At 35.2% G+C, this 24,429-nt stretch overlaps 2 protein-coding genes across 7 annotated transcripts; both read left to right on the forward strand.

Annotated features, from left to right (window-relative positions):
- The first annotated feature begins 2,769 nt into the window (after positions 1-2,769).
- Positions 2,770-4,297, forward strand: LOC137713408 (uncharacterized). Its single transcript, XM_088683845.1, has one exon. It carries the CDS (start codon positions 3,375-3,377, stop codon positions 3,888-3,890), a length of 516 nt encoding a protein of 171 aa, XP_088539971.1. The 5' UTR covers positions 2,770-3,374; the 3' UTR covers positions 3,891-4,297.
- Positions 4,298-12,984: 8,687 nt separating this feature from the next.
- On the forward strand, positions 12,985-18,422 carry LOC137713741 (E3 ubiquitin-protein ligase RHF2A). Of its 6 annotated transcripts, none has more exons than XM_068453083.2 (10): positions 12,985-13,285; positions 13,362-13,509; positions 14,641-14,781; positions 14,905-14,951; positions 15,865-15,927; positions 16,008-16,113; positions 16,542-16,924; positions 17,043-17,150; positions 17,267-17,635; positions 18,144-18,422. In XM_068453083.2, exons 2-9 carry the CDS (start codon positions 13,504-13,506, stop codon positions 17,580-17,582), a joined length of 1,170 nt encoding a protein of 389 aa, XP_068309184.2. In that variant the 5' UTR covers positions 12,985-13,285; positions 13,362-13,503; the 3' UTR covers positions 17,583-17,635; positions 18,144-18,422. The 6 variants fall into 6 exon arrangements, with proteins under 6 accessions (XP_068309184.2, XP_068309189.2, XP_068309188.2 ...); XM_068453087.2 differs by having other exon boundaries at positions 13,030-13,285; positions 13,362-13,506; XM_088684093.1 differs by having other exon boundaries at positions 13,035-13,285; positions 18,124-18,422.
- Positions 18,423-24,429: the final 6,007 nt, after the last annotated feature.

A 24,429-nucleotide genomic window follows, 5' to 3' on the forward strand; every position in this document is an offset into this window, starting at 1 on the left:
AAATTTGTCTAATTAAAAAGGATCAGTTTACATCTGTTTCAATGCTTGCCAATCATCACTTCAAATTCGTTTTTGACGAGAATCGAACTTAAGACATCTCACTAGTAAAGAGAAATATGCTAATAGTATAAGTGGCTATTATCACTTTAAAATAAACTCATTTAAAATGTTACCCTTAAGAGTTCAATAGTTACCTATGCTTAGCGCAAAACAAAATTAAAGTAATTTCTAATACTACTCTTAACAAATTGTTTATTTCAAATAGACAAATCCAACTCCATAAACTTTCACACTTAGGCTATCTCCAACCGAAGGGTTCAAAGGGCTGAAAATAGCCTGAAAACAGTCTCCAACCGAGGGCTAGGCCAGATGGCTCGTGGAATCTGAGAGGGTCCCACGGAATCTGAAAGGGCTGGCCAGAAAAATCATTATTCATGTGGGTTATAACTGACAGGAATCCTTGAACTAAAATTCAAAATACAACGGCTAGCTAACGTCAGCTAGCCGTTGCATTTGATTTTTTTTTTTTTTTTTTTTACAAAATTTTTCCTATAACTTCTATTTCACAAAATTTGTTTCATTTTATTTTAAATTCTATTTTTTTCCTATAACTTCTATTTCACAAAATTTGTTTCATATTTTTTTTAAATTATATTTTTTTCCTATAACTTCCTAAGCCATTATACAACATTAAATTAAATTAAGTAACATGAAACAACATTAAACAATATGAAATAACATTAAATAACATTAACCAACATACAAATTATACAACATAAAAAAAAACATTTAACAACATGAAACTTAAATAATATTTTTAAAAACATTTAACAACATAAAACTTAAACGCCTACTCTATACTTCTTTTGGCCCAAAGATGTGCAACAAAATCATGTTGTAGGTACTTGTTTGTGGCACGAGAACGTATCATTCTATAGCGCCTCGTATACTCATTTATAGAGATACTACCAACTCTTGGATTGAAAGGCAAATTAGGCTCATCATATATTTTTGCACGAGCCCTTTTTGACCTATTTGGATCTTCTTGGTCGTCATCGGACTCTCCATCAATATACCCATCTCGCTTAACCTCCACTATCATATTGTGTAATATGATGCAAGACATCATGATGGAGTCCAAATTTTCTCGACTCCACCCGTTTGCCATCACTTAGTCGTTGGATTTGAATTTAAGTTGTAGTTTTTAAATAATAAATTATGTTTGGCCCTATGGCCATTTGGCCCTCGGTTGGAGATGGTTTTTTTGTGACAGGGCTAAAACGAGCCCTATGGCCCTTTGGCCCTCTGTTGGAGACAGAGGCAAATATGGTCATGTATTATTCATTAAAATATTAATTTCTTGGAAGGCCGGAGGGCTAAAACGAGCCATGTGGCCAGACCTCGGTTGGAGATGACCTTAATACTACAGTTGTAAGTGAGAGGTCTTAGATTCAATTATCGTTAAATGCAAGTTTGAATCATATTATTGTTAGTCCATTATGGCGCTTAATCCACTCTCCTACCAGTCATTATAGATAATATCATCTAGTCAAGAAAAAAAAAAATACTTCCATAAACTTTATCTTCTCTCTCAAGCTGCCTCAACCTTCTTGTATGTCTTTATATTCTTTCGGTTACTCTTCTATTTTTATTTTGGCTCCACCTTTCGATTTCTTTTCTTAATCTTTGAGCTTAAATAAATACCCCGCCACTGAGGCCATCTCCAACCGAAGGGTCAAGAGGGCCAGAGGGTCGAAAATAGCCCGAAAACCATCTCCAACCGAGGGCTAGGCCAAAGGGCTCATGGGCCTCAGGGAATCTGAAAAGGTCAAAGAGTTGGTCGTATGCAGCCAGCCACCTAGCCTGGGGCTGGCCAGAAATTCCAGCAATCCTGTCGGTTATATCTGACAAAAATGCTTAAACAAACATTTGAATTCAACGGCTAGCTGACGCCAATATCGTTGGATTCAAATTTTTGGGCCATTTTTTTTTGTTGGTTTTGTGGGTCAAATTTTTTTTTTTTAATTCTTAAAAATTCTAATTTTTTTCCTATAAATACCGAAACCATTCATTCACCATTCCTCACAAAACTTTTACCATTCATTCACAATTTAATTTGTAGTTTTAAATTTAATTTGTAGTTTTTAAATTTAATTTGTTGTTTTTAAATTTAAGTTGTAGTTTTTAAATATAAGTTGTAGTTTTTAAATTTAAGTTGTTGTTTTTAAATTTAAGTTGTCGTAGTTTTTAAATTTAAATAATAAATTATGTTTGGCCCTTTGGCCCTCTGTTGGAGACGGTTTTTTGTGACAGAGCTAAAACGAGCTTTATTGCCCTTTGGCCCTTGATTGGAGATGGAGGAAAATATGGTCATGTACTGTTCATTAAAATATTAATATTTTGAAATACCAGAAGGCTAAAATGAGCCATCTGGCCAGCCCTCGGTTGGAGATGGTTTGATCCAGTTCACAATTCACACCCTTCTCCTCGTCCTCCAACACCCATCTCTCTCTCTCTCTCTCTCTCTCTCTCTCTCATATTCATTCTTCCAACCCATTTTTTGCCATTTTTATAAAGGAAAACTAATGAAAATGACTTAAAAACTTTGAGTTTTAATAATAAGGACAAAATAAAATGTAAAGTGAATAGTACCATGATTGACTTTTTAGTGTAAAAATATGATTTTTAATTAAAGTAAACAGTACCGTAGACTTTTCGTTAATACTCTCTTTTTATAACCCCTTCCCTACTCCCCCAACAATCATATAGAGCAAGAAACCCCTCCAAGAAAAGCCCGTCACCCTTCAAAAATACCCAAACCCTCCGCAACAACTTCCTCCCCACCGCAATACTCGTTTCCTAAACTCCCCCATTTCCATCCATTTTCTTGGCCTCCTAATAGTAGTATCACCTATACAACTCCCTCGTACATCATCTTTGGCAACTCACTCCTCCCTGCACGGCCACCCCCATTTCCCACAACCTTCCCCTCCCACCTCCCATGGAGTCACCCCTCTTATTATTCTTATTACTCATTCTTTGACCCTTTCGCATACAACAGGGGTCGCCGGCGACCCTCGAGCAAGGAATTTGATTTCTCCTAATCGGATTCATCTTCTTCCTTGTTCCGAGGATCCAAGGCCCTTGCTTCTTCTTTTTTTATTAATAATTTTTTGGCAAAACCAAATAACCAAAAGAATCTTCCCATTTCTCATGGCATTCTGATTCGGCAAAATTCTTGAAATTCCCACATCAAAAATCGAAATTAAATTTTGGGTTTTTTCAGAAATTGTTCAATCTGTAAAACCCAGATTGGAATTCTCTCCATTTTCCGTTTTCGATTTCCCCAATTTTTTTTTTTTTTAATTTGAGCTATGTCAGCATCGATAACCTCATCGCGGCAACTGTTTCTCCGGCAGACTTCTTCGCCGCGCCGGCAGCCGCTGCTCCGGACCCAAGTCTCAACCAGCACCACACGATTTGCCGAAGTCGTCGGCGGCACCACCGCCGATTGCGCTGCCGTGTGCTGCTGCTGCCCGTGGGGCCTCGTCAACCTCTTAGTTCTCGCAATCTACAAGGTCCCCGCGGGGCTCTGCCGCCGCGTTCTGAAGAAGAAACGCCGCCAGCGGCTGATCAAGAAGGGGCTGTTGCAGCCCCGGAATCGGAAGTGCAGTTGCGGGTTCGCCGGCTCGGAGCTCCAGTTCCACCCGGTGGGTTTGCAGTGCGTGGCGGAGATCAACAACAGGTCGCAGAAGGTCTCCGACGATGAGTCGTGTGACAAGGATGTGATGCAGCTCGAGAAGGAGATGTGGGACCGGTTTTACACTACCGGGTTTTGGAGGAGCCCATCCCAGAGGGAACCGTCGTCCAAGGTTCTAACTGGTACATAATTTCAAAATATTTAACTATTGGCGAAATGACCACAATACCCCCCGAGTTATAATTACTGAGGTTATTTGGTGTGTTGACCACATTATATTTAATTTAACGTGGCTAAATCTAAATATATACGGGGATGTGAAAAATGGAATACTTCGCTGTGTAACCGCTAATTTATTCGTCCAATGATTTATCCGTAACATGATGGAGGGATAGAGAGGATCTGAATCATCGAAATTAGGTTTTTTCAGGGTGGTGGGAATTTGTATATTGTAAGAGTTTGTATCCTTGTCATGTTGTTTGACTTCGGGGGTTAAATGTGGATTTTGTGGGCATTTAAAAAAAAAGAAAAGAAAAAGAATGTTGAAGGTTTCAAAGATTGGTGGAAGTAATACATTGCCGGCCTATTTCTGCTTTATTTTTTATTTATTTTATTTAATTTTTAACGTAGTTTCTAGATCATGTACAAATTGTCTCACCAAAATTAACAAAAATAGACAATGTTTGAATCTCCAAAAATGAACTTTGAGGTTAAGACTGCATTTTTTGCTGACATTTTTTTTTTGGAAGTTTTAACGAAAAACTTCTGCGACTATTCACGTTTAACGAAAAATCACATTTTTACTTTTTTCAATTACTATTCACTACACATTTATTTGTCATTTTTCATTAAAACTAAAGTTTTTTTAAACTTTTTGTTAGTTTTTTTTTTTTTTTTTTTTTTTTTTGTGGGGTTATGTGGGAAGGTGATATGTTTTGAGGGAGAGGTGTCTGTGATCTTAAAATTGGTGGTGATTTAAATACCTTATGTTTGAATGTGATTATATATTTTGGTATGGACAGAATCTAAACCTGAGTTTGGTTTTACAACCTTTGTTCTTCCGAGAAGGGAAATTCGGCCATAGTTGGCTGAATGATGTAATGGCTCAAGCAGTGTTCGTATTCATATATTTTCTTAACGCAAAAGATGTTTTCTTTCAAATAATATATGACAGGCAATTTGAATTTGAATGCGTAAGAAGAGTACATATGTTGAAGCTAATTTAATACGCACGTGTTTTCTGCACTCATTTTGTGTGTGATTTCTCTGTGATCTTTATCATTAATTTGAAATCGAGTTGGATATTATAAATGAAAGCATGAGGAACTTGGTAGGGTCATATGTTTGTGGCCTTACACTTGGTCTTGGATATGCAGATAGATTTCCTTCTTTGCTGTCCATCTTGTTTAAAACAACACTTTTTCTCTTTCTTTGTACAAATTCTATGTTGCTTCACCTTTTGACACAATTTTTCTTTGCACACTCTGGTCAAATTCACACTCCCACAAAAATAAAGGAAATCTCTCCGGCTCTGTTTCGGTGAGAGATTTCCATGTTCCAAGGAATTTGGAAAGTAAAATATGGATCACCTAAAATGATAATTCTGAAATACTTTCATATATATGTTTAGCTTTCTGTTAAAACAATTGTTAACCATGTAATGGTCAATGACCGTCTTTAGGCCACTTTAATAGAAAGGCCGAGACACATGCCTTGTCAAAGTAATTGTATTTTTTTTAACAAATACGATATTATCTACACTAAAGTTCAGGGGATGTGCTAAACCTCACAATGGGCTAACAAGAATGTGATTCAAATTCGCCATTGACGAAAATCAAATCTAAAACCTTTCACTTACAAGTAAAAAAGAATACTACTAGACTGCAGTACTAAGTAGCAATACTTTTAAGGCATATTTGTCTATTTGCCCCTGAACTTGTATGGAGCTGTCAATTTCCCCCCTGAACTTCAATTTTAGCCGATTACCCTCTTGAACTTTTATAATTAGCCAATTTCCCCCTTGAACTTTAACATAAGCCGATTATCTCCTGAACTTTTATAATAACCAATTTCCACCTTGGCATTTGATTTGAAAAAATTTCATCTAACTTTCCATCCATCTTGATAACAAAAACAACACATGACAACTGTATGAGAGCAAAAATGATAGAAAATTGAATGGATGAAAATTTGAGATGAAAATTTTTAAAATCTAATGTCAGGGGGGACTTGGTTATTTATAAAAGTTCAGAGGGTAATCGGTTAAAATTAAGGTTTAAGGGATAAATTGACTAATTATAAAAGTTTACATGAGTAATCGGCTAAAATTAAAATTCAGGAAGAAAATTGACAGCTTCATACAAGTTCAAAAGGAAAATCAATAAATACCTCTACTTTCAATCACTTGAAAGAACCCGGATCCTCTTCGGATCCCAATATCCCAAGCCTAGGAATTATTTAATCCAAAATGTTCAAATTTGATGTTCCAAATAAAGCAAATTGTTGTCAAATATGTATTAAATTAGTATGATTTAGTTGGTGAAATTTCCAACACGGATTATCTCACTCACTTTGTTTACCACAAATTAATAAATAATAGAGTCACCATCACCTTTTGAGTGGACAGTGAGCATTGTTAGTTGCAGTGGTGAATTTTATGGTGAGAGACATCAACTTTCGGTCAAAATTGCAGTCATACACTCTCATAGAATGACTCGTGAATTGAACCCAATTTAGGAGTTGCAGGTTCAAATAGATCCCACTTTTCATCAAAAAAATATATATATATATATACCACTTTTTTTCTTTTTATCAACCAAAAAAAAAATAAAAAAGAATAAAAAGAGAAGAAAAAATTGCTCTTAATTTAACTTATGTCACTGTCCAGACTCTACACATGTCGTTGAGTCAGGTGGGTTCAAATCTGAACTTGAATCTTTAGGCCTGGGCCGTGGGAGTGTAAACTGCCCCTTTTGTCTCTGTCCTACAAAAGAAGGGTACCCTACAAAGAAGGCTATTTTAATAAAATCTCAAAAATTTTGGGCTAAAATTTTTATGTTAAGATCTCAAAATTTTGGGTTAAGATTTAAAAATTTTAGCCCAAAAATTTAGGTTTGAAATCAGAAACAGTTTTTCTCTTCTAACCCTTATGAGTTAAATATTTAGCCTAAGATGATTAAAGAATGAATTTAGGATAATTTCTTTCTTAAAGTAACTTTAAAAAAAAAAAATTATGTAGACTATCCTAATTTAATTTTTTTGAACATTTTAATATAAAATATTTAGATTTCGATAAATATTAAAAAATCACTAAACCGACATCATGAAACTCGTGAAACACTACAAAAGAATATGAAACACATAAAATATTTTTTTTAATTACTTTAGACGTTTGATTTAAATTTGACCGTTATATTTTTTTTTACCGTTGGATTTAATCAAATTATATCTTAATCGTTAGATTCAATTAATTTATAAATATAAAACTAAAAAAAAATATACATATATGGAGGGCAGCCCCACTAACCCAGGGGGAATCCTGGACTAAATTTGCTCGAGAAATGAGTTTTGAGTTTTAACTCATATTTGGCCCAAAGGTTGAACCAAGTTAGGGTAAGTTTAGAACCTAAAATTTGAGTTTTGCTATAAGGGTTGGAGTAGGTCTAAGTTACAAATGTGAAAACGTAGAAACAAATTCAAGAAAGTGTTGTCACTTAGTATTACAGTTTAGTGATGTGACGACCTGTCCCTAATTTTCCATGTAATTTTCTCCTCGAGTGTTTAAAATGACGTTTATGCCTTTTTTTTTGCAAAAGTGGAACCTGACGTGGACGTAGTTATTCGGCTGTTAAATTATTTTTCTTGATATTGTAATTAATTAGTATTCGTTGTTGCAAATGTGTGAGCGCAAGTTAGACCTGATATCACATCCTGGACCGGGCCTCAACCACATCCCGGGCTCGACTCCATCGTAGCACGATATTGTCCGCTTTGGGCCCCGACCACGCCCTCACGGTTTTGTTTCTAGGAACTCACACGAGAACTTTCCAGTGGGTCACCTATCCTGGGAATGCTCTCGCCCAAACTCGTTTAACTTCGGATTTCCGATGGAACCCGAAGCCAGTGAGCTCCTAAAATGCCTCGTGCTAGGTAGAGATAGGAATATACATATAAGGCTTACAGGATCCACTCCCCTGGGCGATGTAGAATGTTACAATCCACCCCTCTTAGGGGCCCGATGTCTTTGTCGGCACATCATGGCCAGGGTTAGGCTATGATACCAAATTGTCACATCCCGGGCTCGACTCCACCGTAGCACGATATTGTTCGCTTTGGACCCCGACCACACCCTCACGGTTTTGTTTCTGGGAACTCACACGAGAACTTTCCAGTGGGTCACCCATCCTAGGAATGCTCTCGCCCGAACTCGCTTAACTTTGGAGTTCTGAGGGAATCCGAAGCTAGTGAGCTCCCAAAAGGCCTCGTGCTAGGTAGAGATGGGAATATACATATAAGGCTTACAATATCCACTCCCCTGAACAATGTGGGATGTTACATCCGAATCGGAGTTATAACGAAAAAGTTACGTTTAGTTAAAGTGCATTAACAACGGGTAGATTTGTACATATGTGTGCTAATTATTCAGTGTAGGAAACTACTGTTTTTGATAAGACGCGTTAGATTTCGTCTGATTTCAAATTGTACAAAACCTTATCATTTTTCTCTTTAAAAATCTATCCCATGCCCTTTCTCCCTCACCAACCAATCATTCACTCTCCTCACTTCCCTCACCCAATTAGACAGATCCTTCTCTTTTATTTCTTTCCAATCATACTCATTCCATCTCTCTTTCTCTCTCTCCCTCACCTGTAACTCTCTCTTCTCTGCAATAACAAAGACCATCATCAACACTCATAGATTGAGTCTCAAACCACCACCATTGAACTCTTCTCATCCTCACGAGTCCATTCGTACAAACCGATCTTAAAATGGATGAGTTTTGAGCTTTTAACGTGGAGCAACTCAGAGCTCAGACTCAGGTGGAGATTCCTTGTTAATTTCTAACTCGTGTTACAAGGTTTTGGGAGATTTGGAGGCCACTACACAACTCCCCGTGACCACTAACCTAAGTTGGGAGAAGAGCCATCGTGAAAACACATGGTTTTGAGACGACTAAAATAGGTTTGCGAGCTTCGAGCCAATTTCAGCCCATTTCCATCCACTTTTTGGACTTCCAAAAGGTATAAACTTGTTCTACTCTTCATAAGCTTCATTTCCGTATAAAGTACGTTAAAAATGGTTGAGAAATGAAGATAGGAAGTTTTAAAAAAAAATTCCAGGAATCCGGTGAATTTTTCCAGAAATCGACGAACCAGACGGCGGAGGGCAACTAGAGAAGAAGGAGAATATTTCGTAAGTTAACGGAATATTATGAAGTCGTTAATATTTAACGAAATATTCTGTCAAATCTGACAGAATATTCCTCTATCATCTGTCAGTCTGTCAGGTGCGTGGGCGCGCGTGTAGCCGCTACCTGGCGACGTGTGAGAGCGTGTGCTTGACGTGTACGAGTCCGTGACGTCGAGTATAATGTTTTCGTATATTTAAACCCTCCTTTTGAGCAAACTATGGGGGATTTTCCTAACCTTTTAGTGTATGTCCTAATTAAATATTAGTAAAGTTATTTCACATATAGGTGAGACTTACCCCGAGGAGGTACAAGGACAAACAAGGCTAGGAGGCTACAATCCATCGACATATCAGTGAGTGGGCATTTGTTTTTATATATTATATATAAAGTTTATAGTTTTCACATGTGCTTTTAGATTTATTTTATGCCTATCATGCCATGTTTTATTGAATTTTAAAAATGCCATATTATTGTTGAGATTTATATATTGTCATGGCATGTCCATATACTTTATACTTGCTCATCATGCATGCTTGCACCAGTGTAGTACTCACCCCAACCAGGGCTAGGCTTCATGTGTATGTTCACATCGCACCGCACGCTCACCTTAGATCCATTGTAGGTGCCAGTCTTGTCGTACATATTGCATTAGGCAACTCCGACTCGTATGTGATGCGCCTAGCGCCAATCTTCACGTGATTGTAGTACTAGAGCGTATATTATGATTACACCCAATCCTTTTCATGTCATATTCCCTTTGCATGAACTCGTGTGTTAGTAGAGATTGATGAGCACCTGATTTTATTATCCTACTGTTGAGATATTGTGATTTGGCATATTTCTAGATTTACTGTTGATTTGCATTTTATTTCATACTTATACGTAGTATGATTTTCTGGAAACTATACATGTTTTACGACGAGGGGTTAGTATGTTCAGAAAGTAAATGTGTTTTATAAACCTTTGTTTTTGCCCACTCACCCATCTGTTTTTCACCCTTCTAGGTCCTAGTTAGCTGATTACTATGTGGTGTACAAGGAATATCTGACGGTTCTGACTTATTTATAAATAAGTGTAGGGGGCTTTTTCCCGGTTGTGTATTAAGCACTTTAACTAGTTTCGACTGCACACTTTTATGTCATCTATGCCCTGAACACTTATGTTTTTTGGATTTTTCCCACTACTGCACACTCGCTACTTTTGATTAAATAAATGTTAGTTTTGGTTTAGATTTACCCATATTTTCATGCTTCACTTTCCTTTTTGGCTACGTCACCTTCAGGTGTTGGCCAGCATGCCTCAACTATGGTCGGGGTGTGTCAAGTGATATTTCTGTTTATTTATAAGTGAGAGGTCTTAGGTTCGATTTTCGCCAAAGGCGAATTTGAATCACATTATTGCTAGGTCATTGTGAGGCTTAACCTACTTTTCCACTCTTTTTTGTATAGATAATACCGTTTATTAAAAAAAAAAAAATTGAAAACCATGAAAGTGCGTTGACTAGTTTTGCAAAACTTTAGGTCCACACTATATTGTAAATTTGAGATGTTCTAGGGCGAAATTAAAGCACTTAATCATACATGTAGCCAACTTTATTAGTGAATAATAGACAGGATAAGGGCCACTTGTACACTAAAATATCTATGTCCTTGTTCTTTAGCCAATTAGAATATATTCCAAACCCAATTGTAGTTTTGAAGATTTTAGGTGACACGGGACCACTTAAGAACTTTGCGTTCGTGGTGAACGTGTTATAATATCGGTGAATGACGTGGTGTTTTTATGTATATGAGTGTACAAGCAATCGTGAAAAAGAGGAAATTAAACTCAAAACCTCAAATGCAAGGGTGAATATTTTTAATCAATTGAGTTACAAACACCTTGCATTTTACGGTACCTCAATAATAGACAAATAATGTATTATAATTTCGGCTGGTAGAGATCCAGTTTCCTGATGGGAAATTCACTCTCAACACATATATAGTCGGGTTTTTTTTAGGCTGCACTTCATATTGGTAATGAATGGGAAACGTGGGAATTTTTATGGTATGTTTTAAGACAACACTTTCCCACTTATAAAAGTTTTTTAAAATCAATTTCAAAATGATACATGGGATAGCAATAATATAATTTAAATCATTTTTGACGAGAATTGAATTTAAAACATCTTACTTAAAAATGAAGAAAAATATCATTAAACCGTAGTACTAAGTGACAATAATGAGTTGTGACCCTGTTGAAACAAGAAGGCTTTATAAGAAGACCAAAATTATCATTTTTTCTTCAGTGCAATTAGGTATTTGTGACGAACATTTTGTGACTGTCAGATCCCATCCAAGGGCCCGAAATCATTATTGGGTGACAGGTTGTCCGATCTTAGTCGCAAAGTTGGGTAGTTTTGATGCAAAGTTAAAAATTGGGTAGAAAGTCGGAAATTCGAATAAGACAACACAAAATGGGTCGATTTTCAAGCAGAATATGAAATCTAAAAAATCTTGAGCTGTTCGAATAAGAGTTTAAACGGTTAAGCGTGTAAGAACTTAAATATTTATATATAAATAATTACGGTTACCTGCTTATTATACACGTTATTTGTTCTTAATGGGTATACCATATCATCTAATAATTTCTCCGTAATGAGGCTGCAGTGGCTATTTTTTCTCAATGATTGCCACAAACAACTATTAAAAGTTTGATTTAATTTTTTTTTTTTTTTTGGATTTGAATAGTAAATCTTGTTTTCGATCAGACGCATTTGAAATTACCCCTATCAGTTGCAATTAATGTAAAACTATGCAACGGTTCAGTAGCCAACATCCAAAAATTCTTGAAATATTCTATTGTCATATGTTGAATACTAGAAGTCTATCATGAGTCTTAATATTTGATAACAGTCAGCATAAAATTACATTTACACTCTGTTTGAATAAGGAAATTTAAGATTATTAAGGAATTTTAAAATGATGGAAATTGAAATGAGGAAATTTTATTTTCTAGAGTTTGTGAATTTTCTTGTTTGGCTAACTTAAAAAGATCAATGAATTTGAAACAAAATTTGTTATTTTTAAACTCTCACTCATACAAATTTGAAAACAACACATATTTACATGGAATTTAAACTTGGTAATTGAAGGTCCCAAATTTTTTTTTTTTTTCCACGCAAAAATTCTAAATTTCTATGTTTATGAATCCAAACAAAAGAATTGGTGCATATCAATTTATAAATTATGACTTTTATCAAAATTCTAAGTTTACTTCCCTTATCCAAATATAGTTTTAATAAAAACGAATTTATTCGTGATTTAACTCAACGGTCTCATTTTTTTGGTTATGAGGGTGACTTCAAATACATTAATAGCTTGGTATATATGATTACATATCATATACCAATTTTGTATTGAATAAACTACAATATCTTGTATGTCAATTGTCCACCAAATAAAAACGAAAATAATAGGACGAATAAGATAAAAATCTTCTAGGTATTCATATAAAATGGAAACAAATCCAACTACTAAATTATTAATCACAAAAACATAGAATATACAAAATAAAAGCAAATCACTTGGGTATTTGTCTAAAGTTAAACATAAAAAATGAGCTCTATACTTTAGTAAATGACCCCCATAAAGATGAACACCATTCAATGAGTAGAGAAATTTTTCAATGTATTAGAATACAGATACATACACTTACAAGCTGCATGACATTTAAAAAAACTTTTTTCCACTTTTCTATAACTTATGATGTAACGTCCCGTGTACTGAACTGAAAAATTTCTTTAATGGATGGTGTTGAATCTTGAGGCCTCTCCCTGTGACCCCATCTATTGTGATATGTCGTTATTGTGGGGTTGGGGGTTGTTTTCCAACGCACAAAAAAGACAAAACAAATAAAGCAAAGAAAATTCTGAAAAAGTGGGAAGTGGGGAAGGAACATAAATTATTTTCAGAAAAAAATAATGTTCCTAATCTTAATATTTTAACATGTAATTAGGTGAAATTAATATCTTCGTCGAAACGTAGATTATATTCATTCAAAACGTTAAAACACTTTGCATTCCGTAATTTTCTGAAGCTGATTTGTTTACGTGAATAATACAGCAATATAAAACCTAAATTTTCCAAACAAAAACAAACCAACCAGGAACCAGCACTGCACACCCAAATTTGAAGGTAAAATTATCTTTAATTTTTTTATCCTTCTGTTTTTTCAACATTGATCAATCAACTGTGCACCGCTGAATTGTAGGGTGGTTTGTTTTGTTTGCTGCCGGCTTGCTGGCGATGAATCTCTAGTGGGGTTTTCTGGTTGGGGAATTCAGAGCTCGATGTGCTGCAATTTCATGGCCGTTCTTCTCTGAATTTCTTGACAGCCATCTCTAATCCCCTTAATGGTGGTAAACCCATCAAAACCCATCAATTTTTTATTTGGAATTTGATCAAAGTTTTAATCTTTTTTATTCTTAGGATTGAATTTTGATTTTCTTTTCAATTATGTTGTTGCTTTGATTTGATTGTTGAGAGTATTATGTCATCTGGGTTTCATATAATTGAATATGTAGGTATAATTGAATGAACCAATGGATGGATAATTGAGGATATGTGTGTATGTTAAAGAAAATGTTATCCTGTTTAAGGGAGTTAATTATTTTTATTTTTTAGTGATGCTATATTTTTGTAAGCGATATTCTAATCTAATAAAAACTACAGGGAGGAGAATTTGAACTTGGGTGCAGGGGATTTGATTATTAAGTTTATTGTTTCCTCTGGATTTCATATATTTGCGACTGTATTTGTATATTCGGATAAGCAAATGGATGGAATGGAATGGATGGATGAATGATGATATGTGTGTATGTTAACAAAGCTTTTGTTAATCTCTGATACAACTATGAAGGATATAGTTTTCGCTTTGGAGTTCTGCATACTACATGAAACATTTCAAAATCCTTTAAAACATAAACAAACTTTCATCAGTCAACATATTTGAGAACGAAGTGATTTTCTTTATCCAAACAGAAGAGTAGTTTTTATTTTGTGTTGATGAAACAGTGTGTGAATTTCTCCATCTCAGTTTTCATTGATATAATTCAGCATTTTAAGAAATGCTACTTTTTCAGTTCAATTTAACGAATGTTAGTTTTCACAAATAGAAAAAGGGAACTAGAGGAAGGCAGGAATGGTTACAATGGTAAACTAGGAAACGATTTTCCAAAAAATAACGGTGGATGTAGTCCCAGATAATTTAAGTAGGATAAGAGTCATAAGACCTAAGATATTAGTGTCGCCAGCCTCGGTTGATAGGTTGAGGTTCCTTGAATTGGGTTTATAATGGTTACTCATGAGAATTTATTAACTTAGCCTGTAGCTTTACTTGTTTTACTTCTAAAATATTTAGAACTGAGATTGGCTAACTCTTTGAGAATATGAGAATAGATGCTCATTCCGTTTGGGATTTAATTATGCTACTTTTCACGAACGATGCGCTCTACTGATCAATGTTGAAATTGGGTTTTGTGTGTCAAAAGATTCCAAATAAAATGGAGGCAAAGGAGGCTGAAAGTCATATGATATCAGCTGTTGCATTTGTGGAAGGGGGAATACAAGAGGATTATGGCGAGGCCTGCAGCATATGCCTTGATGAGTTTTGCGACAGTGATCCATCAGTGGTAATATATCAAGTGTATCCACCTTTTTGTTTTCTCTTTGCACATGAGAATCTTATGCTTCGTACTCATGCGCTGATCTTATATAGATTTTCCCTTAATCAGATTCCGTGTCTTGCTTTGCAGGTTACTTCTTGCAAGCATGAGTTTCACCTCCACTGCATCCTTGAGTGGTATAAAGGATATTAGTTTCAATCATCAATCTTACTAACATCATTTATTTTACTTTTTATTTATTAATTTGTATTTGATTTTTCATTTAAACTTATTTTAACTTTTAAGCGAGTCTATTTTCTACCTCTATTTGAGGCCAGTTTTTACACCAGGCAGTACAAGCTTATTTAGGGCACTGCACTACCATGGGCAGCATCCATGGACAGCACCGTCTTTACTTAGCAAAGATTAAGATTAGGGATATGGAAGGAGCAGGAGATGTGGCACTACGGGAATAATGGGGGTGGAAAGGATTGATTAAAATTCTTAAAAATTGTGGTTGGGGCAGGGATATTTGAATTGGGTGTGGGGATATATCACCATTATCTATTATATAGAGTCCAGTGACCTTAGCTGATATATTTTGCCTTCTATGCATATTCCATGGAAACCACCATCTTTACTTAGCAAAGTTAAAGATTAGGGATATGGAAGGATCAGGAGATGTGGCAGTACGGAATGATGGGGGTGGGAGAGTTGATTAATATCCTTTAAATTTGGTTGGGGTGAGGATATATGAATTGTGGCGATAGAACCATTCTTTATTATGTAGTGGCCAGTGACTTAGCAAATATGTTTTCCTTCTATGCATAGTTCCATTTTCCTGCAAATGTAAATTTAAACCATGACTTCATGAAGATGTTAATATTTTGAATCCCGTCTGCTTATGAGAGATTCAGTTGTAAGGTTTTTTTGGTCACTTGACATAGCCTTTCTTGGCTTTAAGACAATGTGTGGGTTTCAATTTTTATCTTGCACGAACTCCATGCACATACATACGCGTTTACAAGGAATCTTTAGTTCATCAATAACCATTCAAATTGGGACAGGTGGACATTCTCAGAATTCTAACAATATTATACATTCATGTAGGTGCCAGCGAAGCTCTCAATGTCCCATGTGTTGGCAACCCATTAGCTTGAAGGATCCTTGCAGGTTTGTTTTTGTCATTTTTTATTTTGACGTGTTATAATTATGTACCTGGAGTTAACTGAAATGTGTACGTATTTTGGCAGTCAAGAATTACTGGAGGGAGTAGAACAGGAGAGAAGATTTAGGGAGACAGCTAGAAATGCAACTATATTTCATCATCCCACCCTTGGCGATTTTCAATTTCAGCATGTTCGTCATCTTCTTTCGTTGTTTTTGTTGTTGGAATAGTTCTTTGGTTCTTTAAAGCATTACAAGGCTGTGTCCAATGTTTGGCTGTCCAAAAATACAAAAATAAAACATTTAGGGCATGTTTGATACATAGGATTGAGTTGGCTTGGACTAATTATAGCCTACCTATAATTAGTCCAAGCCATGATAGGGATTGGATTGGATTGGATTGGTTTGAGTTGGGTTGGGTTGGTTCTATTTAGTCCCCTCATGTTAAATGGTCTAATTCCACATAAAGAAGGTATAATCCCAAACTATCCGGTCCAAGTTAGAATTGGTCTTAAAGAGCCCAATCCAGTCCCAGTCCGGTCAATCAAATGCTCACTAAAAGTATGAATTTTAATATTGTTTCATCATGGTATATAATGTGTTTATGAAATGGAATTCAGTTACCTGGGGGTACTACCAATGCTGAACTTGAAGAGCGCATCATTCAGCACTTGGCCGCTGCTGCTTCTATGGGAAGGGCCCACCACCATGGTAGAAGAGAAAGCCACAGGAGCCGATCATCTGCTCGTGGTCATCCACACTTGTCGGTACCTTCTACACATCCTAGTGAATCTCCTCTTGGTCCTGTTCATGCCCCAGGAGGGGACAGTGAACCAGCTGAAATAACTGTAGCCAGTCCATCTACCCCACTTACTTCAGATGTGGATGAATCATCACGAAGTAGTGCACAATATCCTTCTGTTCAGACTGACGGAATTTCTTCCTCACCATCTGGGTCTTCACGCGTGCATAGAAATCGTCAAGGAAATTCCTCTAGTCCTTGGTAATAATAATTTTCTTGTGTTGCATTTTATATGACCATTTAGTCACTGGTAGTATTCTTTATGCACTTCCATGCTAGGCATTTCACATTTGTATGACTATTTAGTATCTTTTTGTAGGAGCTCTACTAGCCATGCCTCATTGTTGGATCAGAACAGAGCAGGACCATCAGAACTTCACTCTCTTTCAGAGTCTCTGAAATCTAAGTTTAATTCCATGTCAATGAGGTATGATATGAAGTGACCACTGTTCTATTTTGGACACCACCCTACTAGTTTAATGTGCATGTGTGTATACATTCGGTTTTCTCTTTACCATTTCATTTGTTGTATTTGTACCTAAGGTACAAGGAATCGTTTTCGAGGAGTACACGAGGATTGAAGGAGAGGCTGTTCTCCCGTAGCCCTTCTATGTCGGAACTCAGTTCTGAAGTTCGTAGAGAGGTTAATGCTGGAATTGCCACCGTATCTCGAATGATGGAGCGCCTTGAGACAAGAGATAATAGTACAGACAACCAGTCTTCTGGAGTGAATCAGAATGCAGATGGTTCTGCTGCAGAGCAGAGCAACCAGAACCGTGCTGAGATCCGTGGAGAAAACCCTTTGAGTGACAACAATAGGCCTGGTACTACTTGTGCCGCAGGTTCCACTTCACATTGATCTGCTATTAATTGTTTCAGCAATGCATCTATCCTCAGCATTTCATAATTAAGGTGAGTAATAATGTTGGTTTGAATTTTGTTATTTTGGTATCGCAGTAAACCACTTCATCACCAATGCCACCTTATTTACGGCTTGTTTCCACCAACATTGTTACTTATTAGGGCCCCACGATGCAGTAAGAATTTACAATTTTGATTTGAATTATGTGCTAGCGTGCTATTTTGTGTGTGCACAGCGCCTCAGGCCTATCACTTGACCCTTTGAACATTCCTCTTTCAACAGTCTTGCTCTTAATCACATGATCACGTCTGATTTTTCTGTATGCCGTCTAGCTGGCGGCTTTATCAATTAGGATGACAGTTATCTCTGCCGCCGTTTGTTCTCTCATGTTTTTTTTTGTGTGCATGTTAGAAACAACGAAAGACCTTAATTCAACTAATTCACAAGAAATTTTTCTAAGTTTCAAATCTTAGTTTATTTGTACACCTTTCATATTGATCCAAGTTGTCTGAGTTTTGGTGTGGGTTTTAATTCTAAGGTTGTTACCCTTTGCTCCAGACATGGGATGCTGAGGTTGAGATGCTTTGCACTTCAGGCCGGAGTTAAAGGATTTGGGTATGTCAAAACTATCTCGATTGTGGTCTGAATTCAAATAAAGAAGAGGTCTTGACAGAAGAGCAATTATCTGGACACATACATTTTACAAATGGGTATATCTATGTATATATTTTCATATATAACCCGTCGTATAGTGCTTTAATTATGTATGGATGGCCTATGTTGACACTGAATTGTTTTGGATGCTAAGAAGAAATGTTATGGAAGCATTTCCGAGTCTATTGCCTGTGGATGATAAATTATATGCAGACCAGTATGCCATTACACATTTTTCGTTTCAATCGGGCACTGAAATTTTCGTTTAAAACAATTTAGGATGGAACTGAGTGAGTAAAATCTACCTACTCTTTAGTTAAGGTACCAAATGCCTCTAGGTTGTCCTCTTGAATTGTGATTAAATGCCTCTAGGTTGTCCTCTTGAATTGTGATTTCTGTCTTCCCTCCTGTTATGTTGTGTAATACAGGAACAACTTGAGGAGTGCGATGTCGTTTTGAGGGATGTGAGACAGCCAGTCCCAGACATTCGGCTTTGTATGCTGATGGACCGACTGTCTCACATCTCGCAAAACAGGATCCACTTCTCAAGCCGGCTGATATAATAAAACATGTATATGTAGTATATTTAAATTTCAACATTTGCATTTTCTTACTAATGTCTCACGTTAGACCCTATCACGTATGAAGGTGGTCTGAGCTATACAACATAGTCCATATTTAAATAGTGCTCCAACTGCGATTTGACCCCTTGAATTATTATTTTAGTTGAAATTGACTCCTGAATTCATTTTTAGAAAAACTAACAAACAGTCCAAAAAAAAAAAAAAAAACTATAGTTTTAATGAAAAATGACAAATAAAGGTGTAGTAAATAATACAAGGAAAAGGTAAAAATGTGGTTTTTGATTAAAAGTGAATAGTACCGAGAGTATTTCGTTAAATCTCCCTTCATTTGTTGGTAAATTAACTTTTTGAACTATTTGAAATTTACCAATTAACCTTTTATTGCCAGATTCGATGAAATTTCATAAATTTTGCCGTCAAATACTCGCATGTGCAGGTGACTAGCACGTGATTCACTCTTGAGCGTAAAATCGTGCTATTATTTGATGGCAAAGTGAACAAAATTTCATCGAATTTAACAGTGAAGTTAATTGGTTGATTTCAAATAGCTTAAAGATTAATTTACTGAAAAAATAATTTAGAAGTCAATTTCAGCTGGGATAATAATTTGGGTTGTCAAACGGCAATTTAACCTTCTTTCTCTTAGTCTCCTCCCAAAATTGTCACTTAACTTCACGAAACTCACCTTCCGTTTCACTTCGCGAAAGGCTTCTAAACCCACATTCCGTTTCACTTTGCCATGTTTTCCGTCTGCTCCATTTACAATCCTTCAAGTTGGCGTGGTTGTTGATTTCGGACTTTTTATTGAATATATGGGCTCCATCACCATGAATGGGGTGGGGGAGGGTCGGGGTTGCAAAATGTACTAACATGTTATCAACTACACTGAGTGTCAAATCTCGTCTTCACCGTCACTCATCAATGTCTAGATTCAAGAGACAACTTATCGATGTCTACATTTGGATCAACCATCCGAGTGTCAAATCTCGTCCTTACGGTCACTCATGCCCAAGCATTGCCGCTCATAACTATCAAGGTGGTAGTAGCTAGAGAGCCTCTAATGTTTAAGTTCGCAAAAAATATTTAGGAATTTAAGTATAATAAAGAGAATTGTTATTTGCATTTCGAAAATATCAATTGGCATTCCAAACTTTCTATCATAAAAAATAAAAATACATTTATAAGGAGTGCAGAATGAGATTTTTGAAGTGCTAATAACATTTTTCATAATAAATGGTCATAACCAATATACTTAAGATGTGAAAAAAGAGAAAATCAGTGTGCATTATCAGTTCACAAAAAGTATTGGGAATTGTTATTAGCATTCCAAAAATCTCATTCTATACTCCTCACAAATGTATTTTTCTTTCTAATTATAGAAAGTTTACAATACCAAATGAAAATTTTGAAGTGCAACTAACAATTCTCAAAGTATTAATATATAATAATAACAATAACCATGTATTTTAATTAGGCACACGATACGACAAAGTTTCGATGGGGACCAAAGGACCCCCAACCAATTCATCATTAACCTTCACTGTATATGTATAATATTAAAATGAAGTACCTGCTTGTGCCGTACTGAGACCATAGCATCCAAGGAGCTATAAATTGAAATTACTAGAATCATATTTTGTATATCATATGATATCACGGTTAATGGTTTGACTATTTTTTAAGCATTGAAAAATAATCTGATCATGAACCGCCACATCATGTAGCTTATAAATGTGATCAGAAAACATGGTTTAAACCAATATTGTGAACCAAGATGTGCTTTCTTTTTATTTTTTTTTCAAAAAAAAAAAGAAAGGAATAGTTAATAGTTTCACTACAACAGTCCACCCTTCTAAGGGACGAAAAGACTCACAATGACATTTCAGCGTTCCTTTATTCATCATCGTGTGATTCACTAGTGCTAGAAATCGAACTCAAAACGTATTGTGTGGAATATATTTTCATTTTGCATTAAAAGCTCAAACAATATCATGATTCATCCACGAAACAAAACCAAAAACGTAATAACAACACTTTGTGTTTATACATTTTTGAAATAATTCTTGGTCTACATGTTCAATATTGTTAGATTTAAAGACATAGTGGTCACTGCCATTTTGAAGCTTAGATGAAAACTAACTTTTTTTTTTTTTTTTTTTTTTTAACAAATGATATTATCTACATTAAAAGAGAGAGGGTAAACTTAATCTCACAATGGGTTAACAATAATGTGGTTCAAATTTGCCTTTGGTGATAATCGAACCTAAAACCTCTCACTTACAAGTTACAAATGAAGATGAATACCACTAAACTGTAGTATCAAATGACGATGAAAACTACTTTTTGATTACAAACAATATGTTTATTCAATATACAGTAGGAAAAAGAAATATATCTTATTCATCAGATAAATCCAACGCTTACAAATTTAGATGAAAACTTATACCCAAAGTAAAGAGGGGTGCATTACTTCTAATGGCAACTCCACTCTATCTTCTTTTCCCAAATCATTAGGCCCATAAATTAAAAAACAAAAAGAGAAAGAAAATAAAAAAATTTATCTCCAAATTAGGAAGACACTCAACCTCGGAGTGATAGTATATGAATTAAACTATCGGAAACACATCAAAAGTTGCTAAATCATTTTCCAACTATGCGTTACACAACGATTGGAAGATGAAAAAGAGACATTACAAAAGTTGGAAAAGGTCGGGTAAAAATTAAGCAAAATAGTTGGTGTCATTGTGTGCTTAGAAAATTAAAAAAGGTTTTTCCTTGGTAACTTTCCTGCTTCAAAAGGTTAAATTGTTTTTTTTTTTTTTTTAAACCCGATTGTCTCTTCACAATTTGCAAAATCATCTGTCCTTTTTCGTATATTTGGACTCGTTTGTAAGTGTTTTTAAATGTTTGAAAACGTTTTTGATAAAAAAAAATTTTGAAATGAATTCTTAATAAAATAATAAATAAATTCTGAAAAAACATTTAAAGTGCATGAAGCACATAACTCCCGATTAGTACCTTGTACCAACTAATTTCTTAATAATCTCTTTTATAAAGATTTTACATAGTGGATGCGTACAATGTTCTTCTCACTCTCTCTCTTTAAATTAGGAGCCTACATGACAAACTATTCTTTTTTCCTTTGAATATGGTATTTTTTTATATATATAAAAAAATTCAGCTGGTAACTTCGTCACGACAGTTCACCATTTCGGAGGGCGACGATGACTTATAGAGGCATTTCAACCTTTCCTTGACTACCACCGTGTGATTCACCAGTGCCAGAAATCAAATCCAAAACATATTGTGTGAATTAAAAGTTTGAAATTCTTTTCTAACTACTGAACTATACCATAGTGGTTCTTTGAATAAAGTACTTAATTTCATAAAGAATGTAGTCACTAAATTGTGAATTATTGTCCACTAGTTGACAATTATTGTGTTATACTTAACATAACGAAATAAAATCTCTACAAACAAGCATAATTAAATCATCAAATCTTCTTCTTTTTAAAGACTATCAACAATCATGTCCACGTCCAAATGCCATTTTTAACCCAAACACCTCCACATTAGACACCAAATTATTACACCATCATAAATCTTTTACCAAAGAATTAACTTTTTTAGCTCGCTAATGTGCCGTCCAAAATTATATTTTACTTTGCCAATCCACGACAAATTAGTAAAATGTGAAACCCTAGAATGGTTGCATTTGTAGAGAGATTTTCAGTATCTTAAGAATACGGTTCAATACAATAAATGTATATTACAATTGGTTAGAAAATTAAAAAGAAAAAAAAATTCAACTATTTGTATATAACACTTAGTATACTAAGCTGTCTTCTCGACGTACTGAAAAACTTATTGTATTAGCAACATTTTGTTTATGTGGACATATGGAATTTTTGGACATGTGAGGTTGACAAGCAATCTGCCAGTGGACAAAACGTTGCCGTCTGAGGCTTCAATAATAAACGAGAGTGGAGAAAGAAAAGTGTGTTCACGCGTCACACGCGCGCTTTAAGAGAGTGACGTGGGGGGGTGTTTTTGTAGCTTAGCGTAGAACTGAGGGCATTCTTCGTGATTTTGTTCTTTGTAAAATCGGAGGACACCGACAACTTGCCGCGAAGCCTTTTGAGCTACCCACACGCTTCGGCTTCGGCTTAGCTTTATTCACCAACTTACATGCCACCTCATCTTATACCAACACATTGTAGATTATAAAAAAATAAAAATAAAAAGGACTTTTTAATTTATGTTTTTGCGAAAATAACTTTCTTTTTTGTCAGAAGAAAATAACCTAGTTAAGGATTTAAATTACGAAACCTCTTTTAACTCCTCAAGCGACCCCCGCCAAAAAGAAACGAAAAAGAAAAAGAGATGATGCAACCCACCGATGTGAACTTTGTATAGTAGAGAAAATTTTATGTGTAATGGAAACACGATCTGATACATCAAGCTTTATAATATAATTGGTTAGAAATTTATTTTTTAAGTTTCTTATCAATAATATTACTACACTTAGTGTAGCGGGCCTCTGGCACACTAAAAAATCCTTTTTATATTGTGCACTTGTATTTAAGTAGCACATTAAAGTAATTAGCTGCATAATAAATTAGTTTATGTATGAAGTGACGCAACATGAAATAATTAAAGGGTTACCAACGTAATCCCTCCAAAAACAAATATGGAATTCACTAAAAAACTAACATTATGTTTGGATGAAGAAATTTAAGATTACTAAGGGATTTTAAAATGACGGAAATTGAATTGACGGGATTTTATTTTCTAAAATTTGTGAATTTTTTTGTTTGGTTAGCCTAAAAGAACAATGAAATTGAATATGAAATTTGTTATTTTTAAGCTCTCAATCATAGAAATTAGGAAATAACACCTATGTACATGGAATTTAAACTCGGGAATTGGAGATCCCAAATTCTAAGTTTTTTTTCACGCGGAACTTCTAAATTTCTATGTTTATGAATCCAAACAAGAGAATTCGTGCAGGAATCCAAACAAGTTGATTGTGTTAATTGATAATTGAAAGAAAGATTATTACACTAGGAGCCAGGCAATGGCTTAAATACCTTGGGGTAACTCAAAGGCCTTAGAAAATTAAATGAAATCAAAATGATAGTAATCGGACGACAAACGAAAAGTCCGATTTTTGTTACAAAATTTAAAATGCAGTTTTGAAAATTTAAACTACCTCGGATGTCTTTAAACACAATGGACTCATGGCTATAAACCACGAGTCTTGTTCTTCTCACAATTCTCTTCAAAATAGACATATTATATGTGCTTTTTGAACACGTGACAATTACGACAGTGACGTCACTAAAACTTCATCTTGTTTACATGAGAGAATCTCTTCTACTACATCTCTTAAAACATACCATACTACTTTACCATCACAATACACCACATCAACATACCATGGGTGGTATTGAGTTCGCTTTATACTTAGAGACGATGGACAAACTACGTATGAAAAATAAAATGAAACTCCTAAGAAGGTCACATTTTATCAAGGGACCCACCTGTGGAAAACAAAAACATAAAGTAACAGAATATTTAAGCCAATAAGAATTGACTAATCCTGC

The sequence above is a fragment of the Pyrus communis genome, chromosome 14 (assembly GCF_041283825.1).
Source record: "Pyrus communis isolate YQ-2024b chromosome 14, ASM4128382v1, whole genome shotgun sequence".
In the NCBI taxonomy this organism is placed as follows: domain Eukaryota; kingdom Viridiplantae; phylum Streptophyta; class Magnoliopsida; order Rosales; family Rosaceae; genus Pyrus; species Pyrus communis.

What these genes read in the sequence shown, in the direction of transcription:
- LOC137713408 (XM_088683845.1), top strand. Translation starts at nt 3,375, where the DNA reads ATGTCAGCATCGATAACCTCATCGCGGCAACTGTTTCTCCGGCAGACT.
- LOC137713741 (XM_068453083.2), top strand. An exon ending in GCGATTTTCAATTTCAGCAT is followed by an intron (nt 16,114 to 16,541) that starts GTTCGTCATCTT and finishes AATGGAATTCAG; the next exon opens with TTACCTGGGGGTACTACCAA. An exon ending in TTTAATTCCATGTCAATGAG is followed by an intron (nt 17,151 to 17,266) that starts GTATGATATGAA and finishes TTTGTACCTAAG; the next exon opens with GTACAAGGAATCGTTTTCGA.